This window comes from Ambystoma mexicanum, chromosome 12 (genome assembly GCF_040938575.1).
Source record: "Ambystoma mexicanum isolate Mex_15411 chromosome 12, UKY_AmexF1_1, whole genome shotgun sequence".
In the NCBI taxonomy this organism is placed as follows: domain Eukaryota; kingdom Metazoa; phylum Chordata; class Amphibia; order Caudata; family Ambystomatidae; genus Ambystoma; species Ambystoma mexicanum.
Window position 1 is genome coordinate 375,371,093 of NC_090936.1, and position 14,548 is coordinate 375,385,640.

At 46.8% G+C, this 14,548-nt stretch overlaps 1 protein-coding gene across 3 annotated transcripts in view; it reads left to right on the forward strand.

The window, feature by feature from the left end:
• The window catches only part of TULP3 (TUB like protein 3), a 1,058,170-nt gene that overhangs the window by 459,275 nt on the left and 584,347 nt on the right, over positions 1 to 14,548 (forward strand). For all 3 annotated transcript variants that reach the window (XM_069628512.1, XM_069628513.1, XM_069628514.1), the window contains one exon: positions 1,083 to 1,265. In XM_069628512.1, the coding sequence (XP_069484613.1) occupies positions 1,083 to 1,265 (183 nt within the window). The remainder of the gene's footprint in view (positions 1 to 1,082; positions 1,266 to 14,548) is intronic.

Consider the following 14,548-nt stretch of genomic DNA (forward strand, 5'->3'; position numbering starts at 1 on the left):
TTGGCCATAATTTGTTTGATCAGATAGGCCCCGATGAAGGACTGTTGAGTCCGAAATGCATTGGCCGTTTTTGGGTCGTGTTGCCCATCACACAAGCGATTGCTTACCATTACTTTGAATAAACCACTAAGTTTAAATTCGTTAACGTGAATCAGTATATTATACTTTACTGAAACCCAATTGGGATCCAAGGGTGTGCGGCCCGCACCGCAGGCAATGTTTGCCTAGGTCTTCCTTTACCAGCCTATTTATATTACCAACTAGTTTTGGCTATAGAAGAACAAAGTATTTGTTTTACATAATATTTTGGGGTAAAACGTGACACACCATACAAATGGAAGGGAACAGCAATATATATTCTCAGTATTAATCCATTTTAAAATGTTAACATCACGTTACCCCGTTTAATTTGAAAATGGATAGAAATCAGATGGTCACATCAGAAACACTTGTTAATGTAAAGGTGGCAGAGGTCTTCAGTTTACTAACTAATGAATATACCATTTTTAATAGGTCAAATATCAAGCTTAACAGACAAGAAGTGTTTGATTTGTTTTTTCAGTTTGAGTCACAAGAACAGTGCATGTCATCTAATGAATCTACCTCGCCCGGTATGTGCGTGTTATCAGATTTTTCTTTTTGTAGCATTTATTTGTTTTTTGTGACTCCCTAGAGCTATCATCAAGCCGATTATGTGGGAATAACTTCTTGTTGTTAGCTTTGTTGTAATAGAATGTATCTATGTAGTTACCCCTTAAATTGAAAAGCACTAAAGTGTAAACATTTTCCATTCAGTGGAATCCATGAGGGGTCTTCTTTCTGTCCTCCTCCTTGAAAAGGGTAAACCATACCAGTGAGTCTTCTGTTAATCCTTATCATTCAACATGTGTGCAAGTAGTGTTGCTGTGTTTTTTTTTCGATAAAAGGTTTTCATTTTACATTTCAAATGCCAGAGTTAGAAATGCCAGTTAATACAACATGGCATCCCAATACTATAGAAAGTCCATCCCTTAAGGTCTTTGGATCTTTTTGGGGACAACTAACTTTTCTGTGTTGCTGAAGTAAATCTACTCTCTTTACAGGGATTGATGGTCCTGCTGCGTTCCTTGTTCCAGAGGTACAGAGCTTGGGGTCAAAAATTCAGATCTTATCCGTTGGCCAATCTACCACCGATGATGACATTAGCAGAGATGATGATGATGATAGCAAGAGTCTGTTAGAATCTACTTCCAAAGCTGACCTTCAAGAGATTCTGGAACAACGAGGTGAGTATTAATGTTGCTAGTTGAGAACCAATGTATGTCTCTCATAGTTCATATCCCACATTATCCTGATTAACAGCACACTGTGGTTTATTGCTCTCCTGTTTCTGGAGACTTATATGATCGGTGTTCTTTTCCAAAGCGAGTGATTAAGCCAGGAAAACAACCCTTTGCAGCCACAGGCCACAATATGTGGATAGTTGGAACAGTAAGCAAAATTATAATGTTGAAGGGAAACATTTAAGAAATGTGTGTAGTTAGGAAGCATGTAGAAGCCATTTTCTTCTGATGGTTAGAATTCTGAAAAATAGAAACTGTTCTACATTATCCTGATCAACAATATTTGTTTGCATTTTTGTATGTAAGCAGCATGACTTTTGCAGTATCAGGGCTCAGCTGCAGATTTAACCAAGGTCCTCTACATTTCAAATTAGCAGTGCATAACGTTGGATATATTCAGCTTTTATGCTCTCTATTGTCCCATCAGTTTCTCAAGTCACTGGTACTTGGCAACAAAATAAATGTGTTAACCCATCATCAGCTTTTGTTTTAGAACTGTCTTCTTAGTAAAAGAGCAGCAAAAAACACTTCATATGTATTGGTTTTATGTAAATAACATTTTTAGGATTATAAGAAAATGGTGGATAAGAACTCAGGCGCTGGACATCGGATAGCGTGACAATTAAGTTGTGTGTATGTAGCAAGCAAATGAAGTCTTGTCACTTCTGTTGAATTAGGGTGCTGGTTTATTAGCATAGAACGTGCCGACACGTGTTTTGACCAAATCTTTATCAGGGCGGTTATTCTAAGGTTCTGAGCTTGGGGTCTCGGTAGAGGGCTCCAGAATGGTGATTCTGCCATGTAGCAAGCGAGAGGGCCAGCGACGCCTCTGCAAATAAGGTGAGCGGGCATGGTGGCTCAGAACCTTACAATAACCGCCTTCATAAAGACCCTTTCATCATCGAAACACGTGTCCGGCTTTCTATGCTAATAAACCAGCACTTTCTTTCAACAGAAGTGACGAGACTTATTTGCTTGCTACATACATGCAACTTAACTGGTCACGATATCTGATGTCCAGCACCTGAGCGTACGTGGTTCTACCAACACTTTTTCTTAGTACAAAACGGGACAGAAGAGCCACTGTACCCTAAGCACCCAACAACCAGCAGCAGGATCTACACATTATAAACACCATGATAAGTGCAGTGATCTATTTGTCCTAGTGCTCGCCGCCTCACTCCAGTGTTTAGGATCAGTTAGCATGCAAGTGATGTCCGCCATAAACATTTTTATCTGTCGGCCATTTTGAGCATCTTATTTTTAACCTTTAACCAGATTATTTCTGAACACTTTGGCCATTAAAGGGCTCAACTCCTACTTTTTAGGCCTTGTCGTAAAACGAATATTCATTTTTCCTTAAGTGGCACGATTGACCATTTATTTTCAGTTCAAAGTCATGGATGTTTCAGCATAGAGGTTTAGCTTGTTTCCGCTAGATGCATTGTCAAGATCTACAAACAACTTACTGAATTCAAGAGTTTGATTGCCTTGTTGAATACTCATTGACTTAACTTGCTGATTATGGCTCAGACTCTGGGCACATGTTCTATTTGGTTCCCCAGACTAGTGAATAAATGCTTCCACAGACTATGTATTGTCATTCTTCCCAAACTTGGAGTTTGGGCTAAATCTCATTCACAAGATAATCCATTCTGAGCTGTTCTCCTTGGCACACTCAACTTGGCTTTCTATTAAAGGTAATCTTGCTGCTTTTGGAATTCTCTACTTCAAGCTATGAAATTGGTTCACTGCTGAGGGGCATCAATGAAATAATTACTTGTCCACTAAATGTCCAAATTTGCCCATTATACTTAACCCATCACATCAATACCCAATATTTGTTTGGTAGCCTTTGAGGAGATCTAGTCATCTCCTTCATGTGACTGTTGTCTTTGCGGCTCTCTTCATTGCTCAGTAATTTGAAGCCCTCCTGCGTACTTTTGCTTCTTGGACTTTGCACAGTTATTTGATTGGATTTTTGATCGGTGAATGCCCAGCCCTTCATTTCTCAGATATTTTCTTTCAGAATTGACTGTGATTGTAAAGTTTACTATAGCATGTCTGCATATCTCTGTCAGTGCAGAAAAATGTGTAATTTGCTCTAAACGTCAAGAACCTATTTTCCAGTTCTGTCCTCCTGGCACTGGTTACTAATTGTAAAACGTGGTGCATTTAAATCCTGCTTATCTTAATTTGTTTATTTCAAACTAGACTCTTCTCTGCCCCCTCTCAGATAAGGTATTTTTATTCAATAAAATTCTTCAGTTCTCCCTTAATTGTCATGTCCATGCTAGAGGAAGAACCCACTTGGTTAGGATGGACACTCTTTGGCACTCCTTGCTCATCAGTAGGCATCACATGAAGAGACACTGGATTGTTTAGCAGACCTAATGCCCAACGTTTTCTTCGGAACTTGTTTTTGTTCCAAAAGCCCCTGTTCTTGGTGCACTTAGTGGTTACTATAAATGCATTGAATTGTAGTATTTGCATGATAGCAATTGACTAACAACTTAATTTGTATTTCTATTGTCTTTAACCTGCAATTATATTACGTGTATGGAGGCAAACTATTTCAGTTTGTTACATAATTTATTAAATGTATTATGATCATCATGATCTTTTATACAGTATACAAGTAAATTAATCATACAAAATGACTCCTATCACAATATTAAAATTCATTAGAACCATACAGCTCATGACTGCTAAAAGTATAGCAATTATTAATAAAAGCAATATTATCAGTGTTAACATTTTGTCATTGTAGCCAATGCACCAAGAATGTCAATGTTATACCACATTTTAACAGAAGCCATGGTTAGCAAAGGATCGTTGCCTACTTTCTTCCAGTTGTCCCATTGGGATTTCATTTCAGAGAAAGCTCTTCTCATGACTTAGCATATGAGTGGTATGGGGGTCAAACTGTAGAGCATCCGTTTTCCTTTCGATGGCTTATTTCATCCCATTGGGTTCCTGAGTTTGAGTCGCTTTCCTCTATTGTTCACAGTTGGACTGCTGGCTGAGATCTTCTGGAAGCCTTGTTTGCAATACCCTCAGTGCGTTTATGAATGTCAAATCTCTTTCCAAGTATTCCCAATGATGACCCTTGCTAATCCCTTCCACTTCCTTGACTGAAGTCACCATCTGGATGGACTTAAAGTGGCTAAAGCAGAACCTAAAAATGGCCCAAATGATTGTGGTTTCTGCTAAATGAAGTGGCATTCGTTAGTCTAAGCTGTGATTGATCCCCTTTTTGCACAATTACGCAATGCTGGCATCCTGTTTTTGGCGCAGTTTTCAAGAGTGGGTATGTTTATTTCTCCTGCATTGGATCTTTCATGGATTCACATGCTGTGAATGGTCCCACGTCGTCAGGCTGGGAACCTGTCACTTCAACCTAGCGTTTTCCGATGGAAAACTTCGACACTTTAGTGTCCTATCAATGTCCTTTTGGGTGCTTTAGGCCCCACCAATAGGATGTAGGGTATAAAAAGCCTCACCCCTGCGGCTTCCCTTCAGATTTCAACCATCTCCAAACTGTTGGGATCACCTCGTGTTCGTCGTGTTGCACGTGCGTGTGCTATTTGAGTATTGAGATGGCTTCTGGGGCTCCGAAGAAGTCTCTTTTCTGGCCCTGTGCGACTTGTGGGTTGAAGGTGTATGAGGGTGACAGGCATTTGGATTGCCTCTACTCCCTTTACCCCCATCACTCGCCAGACACTTGCGAGATTTGTCGAGGGTTCTTGCAAAAGACTCTTAAGGACCGCAATCGGCGGCTGGTCTGTTGGCTTAATGAGGGCACATACCCAGCCTCGGAGGTGGGGTCGGTCCGGAGAAACTAAGAAACCTCGTCCAGCACCTGCGTCGGAGGTTGGGAAGAGCATGAGGTCTTCTTTGAGTTAGCAGCTGCCGAAGGGTGCTTCTTCTAAGCATGGTCGGTCGGACCATTCCTGAGGGTCTGGTGGTAGGCCCGAGAAGTCGACGGCACAGGAGAAGGGCTTGGCCAAGGAGGACTCGTCATTGAAGCTCTCCTTCAGGGGACCATCACAATTCATCCTCTAGCAGGGAGTTCTCTAAACACCGGTCCAGCGCTGCCAAGCAGGCGGGTCTCCGGTGAAATCTACACCGCAGTTGGTGGTTCCAACTACGACCTCATCCACAGTAGCCCCGAAGTCGACGGTTGCTCTTCAATCTACAATTCTGTTGTCAACGGTATTTGATAAAGGATCAATGCTTTTCTCGTCCACGAGGATGGACACGGAAAGATTGTTGCTGACGAGTAGGGCATGGCAGTTTTCCGCCTTTGACTCGCTTCTGCCTGACACCATTCAACATCAGGAGACGGCAGGTTTTTCAGTGTCCTCAGAGGTGCACGACGACCGGGAGCCTGAATTGGGGCCATCGGCTTTGGGATTGCAAAGTGTTGGGCCATCGTCAGTGGTAGTGGGAGCTGGTCCTGCTAGTTACCCACTGGTGAGCCCGCAGTCTGTTGTCGCTCCAAGTTCTGTCGACGCTGCAATCGTCGTTGGGCCAGCTGGATGCGAGGTTACCCCCTCTGAATGTGGTCCCGGTGGGGCCTATCATGGAAGATCCTGGTGTTCCTCCACGCAGATCTCCCCTGGCTGGGTTGCCGGTGCCACTGCCGATGAGAGAAGATCGTCCACGATCGTACTCTGAGGAGGGCAAACTGCAGAGTTGGAGGCGGACAGTGTTCCGCGGGACACTCTTGCCAACAAGGGATGATGCGTGGGACACGGATCGGGAGGTGGAACAGCCTCAGTCCAGCGCAGCCTTCCCCTCCTGATGATGTTGGGGCGTTCCATGCCATGATGGCTAAGGCGTGTGTGGAGTTTGGGTTGACAACTGAGGAAGACCGGAAGGAGTGCTTCCTGTTCGATCACATGGGCAAGAGATGGAAAGCTGTATTCTCCGTGCCTCTTCTGGACCACATGTGGCAGGAGGGCCTGCAACGGTGCGCGATCCATTTCCGGAGCCGGCTGTCAAAGATAGACTGGAGAAAAAGTTCAAAGCCCCAGAATCTACCCCGAAGTGCTTAGTGTCGCAGTCCAATCCTGAGTCTGTGGTGTCGGCGGTGTTACTCCTCCGGACAGTAAAGCAAGGCGACAGGATTCCTTTGGCAAGAAGGGTTTGACTGTTGGGGCGACGATGGTGAAAGCGGCAAATTCCTTAGCGATAATGGCACGCTATGATTGTGAGATGTGGCATAGGCTGGCGCCTATTTTGGAACATCTGCCGGTGGAGCACCACAAGACCGCCATGCTATTGGTGCATGAAAGGGGAGGAAGCTTGCAATCACAGTATAAATATTGCCATTGACCTGGTGGAGTCCGGCTTTAAGCAGATTAACAATGGGGTAGTGCTTTGTCTCCGAGCCTGGCTAAAGTGCACTGACTTTCGACCGGAGGTGCATTATAAAGTTATCGACATGCCCTGTGAAGGGGAGCATTTGTTTGGGGGGAAAATCGATGAGGCCCTCAAAGGGAGGAAGGAAGACACAGACTGCTAAGTCATTAGTGGCTTTACAGAGTGGGTGCTCCTTTTGCCCATTCCGGGGGGTTTCTGGTAATGCCCGGTTTGCTTTCACCAGGGACCAGGGTTACGGTCGGTCAAGTTATTCCTCTCAGGGGTATCGGAAATCTGCGCAGTCGGCGCAGAAGAGTTGGGACTTTCAGGCTGAGCGGAAAAGGGGTTTGGAGTCCTCCACCTCTAAGGGGAGGCAGGCTAAACCACTGCCTTCAGGACGATCTGTTAGGGAGCAGTGGCGATGCACGTGGACGAGTGGTGCAAAATTACATCGGTTCGTTTGGTGTTGGACACAGTGCGTCTGGGCCACTCGCTGGAGTTCAAGTGTTCCCCGGTTTCCATTCCGCCGGTGTATGCCTTGCAACCACATCTTCACATCCTGCGGCAGGAGGTAGTTCTTATGCTGCAGAAAGGGGCTATAGAACTGGTTCCGGAGGCGGAGAGAGAGGCCAAGGGGTTTATTGCCGTTACTTTGTGGTGAAGAAACCCAACGGCAAGTGGCGACACATCCTGGATCTTCAGGCGTTGAACAAGACTGCAATGCCTGAAGTTCAAAATGCTCACTCTTCAGGAAGTCATCCAGTCAGTACAGCCGGACGAGTTTCTGGCATCGTTGAATTTACAGGACGCATACTTTCACATTCCCATGCGGCGACGGCACCGCAATTTTCTGTGGTTTGTCGTAGGAGAAAATAAATACCCGTTTCGGGTACTCCTGTTTGGTTTAAAGTCCCCCAGGGCATTTACAAAATGTCTGGTACCAGAGGCAGCGTGTCTCAGACGGGAGGGTCATCACGTATACCCGTAGCTGGACGACTGGCTGGTGAGAGGTTTGTTGCCAGGGGAGCTGCAGGAAAGTCTCGGAGCTACCATGCAGTTGTTGCAACAACTGGGATTCGCCATAAACTTCGAGAAATCATTTCGGACGCCTTCCAAGGACTTTCTGGGGGCGGAATTTCAGACTTGACTGGGACTTGTGAAGCCCTCAGGCGAACGGGTCCTGAAGCTCCTGCAAAGGGCGGCCGAGTGGAAGATTGGTACATTAATGTGCTCGAGTTGAGAAGAGTACATTGGGCCCTCAAGTCGTTTCTGCCACGCATACGTGGTTCGTGTGTTGACAGACAATACCACCACAATTTTTTATCTCAGGAAACGGGGGGGGGGGGGGGGGATACATTTCAGGGAGCTGTCGAGGGAAGTACAGGAACTTTGGCATTGGGCTCTGTTGCATGAAATCGGCATTGTGGCTTCTCATCTGCTGGGAGTGTTGAATGTGCAGGCAGATGGTTAAGATGCATTTCTGAAGTCTGACCTGGAGGGACAGAGGTTCAGAAGGCCAGCCTAGTTTCTTTCAACAGGGTAATCTTTGGACATCTCGCCACCATGTAGATTCTGTGTAGCAGGATGCAGGGTCGAGGGTGTCCCAAATGCAGCTAACGTGCACAGGTTGTTACCGCAGTAGGGCAACGCAGCAACCGCGTTTACTCTGGTCCGGGTGCACTCGTCTCACTTCAGACCTGGGAATGCCAAGTGTACGAAATTCGGTGTGAGGGTGCCGTGAACGCAGAGCAAGCAGTAGACCAAGTTTCGAGGGCTTCTCCGAAACGGCGGTGGTGACGGAGCAAAGCGTCCTGCGTAAGCTGGTCAGCCCACTGGTTGGCCCAGGGACACTTCCCAAGAGGCTTACTTGCATGGTTTGATGAAGGTGCCAGGAGTAGTTGATCCCACTATTCCAATGGGTCGAAGTGCCTTCGCAGACCTTCTAGGACGATCAGATGCAGAGGGGTCTCGCAGGACTAGCAGTTCAGGGTGCCAAACCTTCAGCGGGTCACCAGCAGTTCCTTGACTAGGCTTCTTGTTGCAGGATACTTGGCTCCTTATCCCTTGTTCGGTGTGAACTCAGATCGACCTGGCAGTGGTGTTTTCTTATCCAAAGTTCCCTTCACGCCAAAACCGAGAGGACCCAATGGTAGATCTGCTCACAAACGCTCACTCCAAATGTGGACCTATCTCAGACCACGGTGGTCCAAGGCATTCAGGACACTCCAGACTCTCTGGCACCCAGGATGTGTATTGGGAACAGACCTCCCAGCCCACATCCTGGAGGCACACACAAGGCATGCAGAAGCCCGCAAAAGCGTTGGGTTTCACGGGAAAGTGCATGACCAAATAAGGATGGACCCGGGTCGGCTCGACCTGGGGAAGGTGAAGGGGCAAGACGGTCAGAGGACAGGACAAAGAACCTCGTGGCATGGCCATTTTGGAGCCAGGCCACTCATGTGTGCCAAACGCGGTAAGTGCGGATAACATGGCAAAAAAAGGGTTGAAAACACAAGAGAAACGATAGCTGCCACCAGTCCTGTCTTTGACACACTTGCACAGTTCATAATAAGTCCAGCGAGAGGTTCTAGGGCCTTTGGAATGACTAAAGACCCAAGAGCGCGGTAAAGTAAGTTACAGTGCACTCTTGTTTCATGTTGCACAAAAGCTGCAACATGAGAAAAGACTAAGGGAAACTAAGTCTCCCAGTACTGACTGTCTTAAGGGCATGTCAGTTTCCCCATAAGAATTGAGCGAAAGCCCAGAGGAGTGCAGCGGAAGGCTGCGCTTCTCTGGCAAAGTCTAGATCAGGGTGTAAAACAGCAGCAAAAAGTTTGGGGGTTGCCACATGGAGGGAAAATTACATACAATATGAAATCTTTCCTAACAGATGCCTTCCAAGGACTTGGTGTTTCTGGGGGCGGAATTTCAGACTTGACTGGGACTTGTGAAGCCCTCAGGCGAAAGGGTCCTAAAGCTCCTGCAAAGGGCGGCCGAGTGGAAGATCGGTACAAGGGTGTCGGTCCAGACCTACATGTCGCTGCTGGGGGCCATGACGTCATGCATTCCACTGCTGCCAAACTGTCGTCTCTTCATGAGACTGATGCAAGAGTTTCTCAGACCGCTGGGCTCAGTCGCGGCTCTTGGTCCGACAAGCTGGTGATCAACCGCCCTCTGGTGGAAGTTCTTGGCTGGTGGAAGTGCTCGGACAATCTGGTTCGTGGCATGGCGTTGCTGGAGCCGGAGTTCCAATTTAAGATTGTGGCGGATGCCTCTCAGACAGGATGGGGGGGGGGTACATCTAGGTGGCTCGCAAGTTCAAGGCCTGTGGTCTCGGGAGGAATCTCGGTTCCACATCAATGTGCGTGAGTTGAGAAGAGTACATTGGGCCTTCAAGGCGTTTTTGCCATGCATACGTGGTTCGGTGGTGACAGACAATACCACCAAAATGTTTTATCTCAGGAAACGGGGGGGGGGGGGCGGTACACATTTGTTCATGGTGCTGTCGAGGGAAGCACAGGAACTTTGGCATTGTGCTCTTTTGCATGAAATTGGCATTGTGGCTTCTCATCTGCTGAGAGTGCACGAATGGCACCTGAAGGAGCAGCAGGTTTCCATGATCTTCCGGAAGTGGGGCCATCCGCCATTGGATCTCTTTGCAACGCTGGAGGGAGTTTGCCAGCAGGTGGGCTCACCCCGAGTCTCTGCGGGATGAGTTCTCGTTCCCATGGATGGGCTGGTTCGTGTATGCATTGCCTCCATTTTCGCTCATCCAACGGACCCTCCAATGGATTCGGAGATACCCATGCCGTGTGATTCTGGTGGCTCTGTTCTGGGCCAGGCAGCCATGGTTCTCAAATCTCCTTCAACTGTCGGTGGCGGAACCGATTCAGTTGAAGCCAACGCCGGACCTTCTGTCTCAGGACAGGGGCGCTGTGTGGCACCACAATCTGGGGTCTCTCAGCCTGACGGCTTGGCTCCTGACTACTCAGTTTGGCCTGCCAAGGCTTTCCTGTGACTGTCACCGAATTTTGGAGGGGACAAGAGCACCATCCACGAATGTCTCCTATGCATGTAAATGGAAACAGTTTTGTGTGTGGTGTTATGGTCAGCCGGGGGTGGATCCTTTGAACATTTCCCCAGAACAGTTTCTCCCCTACCTGTTGCAGTTGGCAGAAAGGGGCCTGGCGTTAATCCTCCATAAAGGTACACTTGGCGGCGATTTCTAGATTTACTCAGAGGCGGCATGCGGCTCGCGGATCCTCCGTTTAGTGATTGCCTAGTCAAGCATTTCTTGAAGGGGTTGTTGGTACTTTTCCTCCGGTCAAGAAGTTTGCGCCGGTGTGGAGCCTTAATGTGGTACTGTCGGGTCTGATGAGACCGCTTTTTGAGCCGCTGTCGATGACTCCTTTGCAGTCTGTTATTGAAGGTGGCTTTTCTGGTGGGAATTACTTCGGCCAGACAGATATCGGAGTTGCAAGCATTGGTTGTAGACCCCCCCCCATACTTGAGATTCTTGAAGGACAAGGTTGTTTTGGCCACCAATCCGCACTTTATCCCCAAAGTGCCAACGTCATTTCACAAACTCTCTTCTATTGTTTTGCCCTCGTTTTTTGCTTCAGCATCCACGCCTGCAAAACGGACTCAGCATTCACTGGACGTAGAGAGGGCGTTGAGGTTTTATTTGAATCGTACTCGTGATTTCAGAAAATCTAAACTATTTGTGGCTTATAGGCTGTCCATCAAGGGACAGGCAAATCTCCAAACAAGGACTTTCTCGTTGGGTGTCCTCTGCTATCTCGTTCTGCCACAGTAAAGCTGGGAAGCCTTTGGGAAGGACTCCGAACGCACACTCAACGAGGTCTACGGCTTCGGCGGCATTATGGTCTGGGATTCCGCTGGTGGACATTTGCCAGGCGGCCTCATGGGCGGTGCCGCATTCCTTTACCCGGCATTACTGTCTGGGGCAGCAGCATGGGGATGTGCAGGTGGGACGGGTGGTCCTGCAACGCCTATTTGAATAAGGTAAGCCCCGCAGCTTCGGGGTGTGTTTTTTTAACTTGATCACTGGATGGGTTTATTTGTCTCATGTATGTGATTCTGTTTCTGTATTAGTTTGCGTTTACACTCCACCATGCATGATTGATACTGCTATTTAATCTATTCACAGCATGTTAATCCATGAAAGAGCCAATGCTGGAGAAGGGATAAGTTTCTTACCTGTAACCCCATTTCTCCATCGTTGGGATCTTTCATGGATTCAAATGCGCCCTCCGGCCGCCCCTGTAGGCAAACCTGGTTCGGGTTCCCTCTACTTTGGAGGTAAAAATCTGAAGGGAAGCCACGGGGGCGGGGTTATTTATACCCTACGTCCTATTGGTGGGGACTAAAGCACTCAAAAAGGACGTTGATAGGACACTAAAGTGCCGAAGTTTTCCATAGGAAAATGCTATGTTAAAGTGATCGAGGTTCCCAGCCTGACGACGGAATATTCACAGCATGTGAATCCATGAAAGATACCAATACTGGAGAAATGGAGTTACAGGTAAGAAACTACTCCCAGCCGTGCAGTCAGAGGACTGCGTTCCCCCGTGTTATCTGCAGACCTAGAAGCACTGGGTGCATGTTTTGTGCGGATTTATTTGTACTAAGAAAATATACTATATGTAAAGCTGCTCATTTCCTTGATTCACACATTGTAACTGGTGCATAAATCTGCTGCTCATATGTTGTAACATGTTTTCCATGCTTCAAGCATATTGTGATAAACTAGTCACCTGTCCTGCGTGCTGTCAATTTTACATGTAAAGTGAAGTTGATCTTTGCTTATTAAGAATTTATTTTTGCTCTTTTTACTCTATAGACCTCTATGCAACCCACTCCCCCCAATGCTTTGCTTTAGTTTTTACCCTGCCTTTTTTCCATTTTTAGTTTGGGCTATTAGCTGGCGCTTTGGCACCACCAATAAGCCAAAACTATTGCATTAGAGTACAGATTGGGAGAAATGGCATATGAGCAGAGACACGCTTGTAGGCGTTGTTTGGTTATTTTCTCACACGTTGAATGGCCATGCTAATTCCTGCCCCTCTCCCAAAACACCACCTGATGGGAACTCTTTGAGCTCGCTTTAATCAAGCCTTACCATAAACCTTTGCACACAAAGTGCCTGGAAGTGTTTTTTCAAAGCAGTCTTCTGAGAGTTAATGACTTAATTGGAGTTGCACTATGCATGTCCTTCATAGTAGTTCTGTCAAAAACGAGCATTGACAAAGCCAACAGTTTGGGCTTGCGTACAAGTATTTGTCAGGTATTGCTATTCGATGCACGGTTACCTGCACCATTTGCACCTGCTACCATCAATGGCCAGTTAATACCACTATGGCAGTGCCTGGCAAGTGCATTTCTCATGCCTACACAAAAGCACACACTGTTGGCATTGTCAATGCTTGTTTAGCTCATCTATTTTTGGGGGAACTGATCAGTCCCTGTGGCTATCAGTGCAAGGGTGCTCTGTCACACATTATGAAATTCCTTGTTCTTTTTAAGCTGCACCCGTCACCTTACAGTGAGGAGCAGCGGGGGTACTTTATATCCATTTATCTTTTGTTTTAAGTAACATTTCTGTTACTTGTTCGATGTGTCCAAGACTGGTTGGTGGCATTAGATACTTTTCAACATTTCTTTTCTCAACCTTTCTTTAGTACACTCTTACATTTTACTGCATAATGCCATTTAGAATACCATATACTTTAAAACCACAGTGTGACTCGTTTGCACCCTGCCCTTTGGCCATCTTGTCTGCGCATTCTTCTTGGCCTCTCATATGCCATATATGGCAAGCCCTTTTCTGGGTAAACCCTTGACTTTCGTGGCAAAGCAGGGATGCATATTTTTGGTTTTAAGTGTGGGTGTAGGACTGTCTCTGTCCCAATCCAAATCATGGCCAAAGTGTGTCTGTTGCTGGGTGATGTGGTGGCTGAAGGCTTTTCATGATTGAACACCCACTGCCATTTTGGTGAATATCATTGCCATAAGTGCCCTCAGGAGTGACTCGGCTCGAATTTAGGATAAGAGGACGACTCATACAGCCATTCCTTAAGACCCCTTCAAAAGACAAGCATCCTTCTAAAGATCCGTGGAACGGTGTTGCAGCCAACCAACATTGCCGCCAGCAAAGTCCTGGCAAAGCCATGCTCCTTTATCTGATCTCCTGAAGGCCTTCATCGATACTTCAATCTCTTAACCCCTGTTCAAGGATCCTACCTTTTGAAGCCATCTGAAGTGTCTCGGGACTACCCTGTAGACTGACCTTCTTGGGCTACTTTGATGGATCAGTCATCCTCCCGAGTTTGTAATAGGACTCTGTAGTCTCTCAGTGCAGAAAGCTGCCTTGCTCTGCATTTGCAGGCCTCCAGCAGGAAAAAGGGATCTTGCAGGCCAAGCTGGTTTTGTCTCTGCCACGAAGGTCACCTTCCACCGCCTGATCTTAGTGTTCATCGCTGTTTCCTGAAGGTCCCATGTGGTAGTCTGCTTCATGTTGGTCTTCTCGTCATACCAGTGTCGTCCAGGGCTCCAGTCACAGGAACAGTCTTGCCAGAGCGCCGACCCGCCTGCTAGCTGAACTTGATCCTGATGCTGAAAGTGACATCTGCACTGCTGGGCCCTATGTCCCCTCCAACGAACCAATACAGGAAGTGGGCCCAGCAGATTCTGTAGTCTTAAACTGTTTCTAACATAATCTGAGTACAGGGGATATGTTTACATACCTGTTTTTACCCCCATCCCAATAAGGTTTAACAAGCGCAAAGTCCTAACTCTACCTCTCCGTTGCCTGGTTGTGATTGGTGGAGTTATGTTCA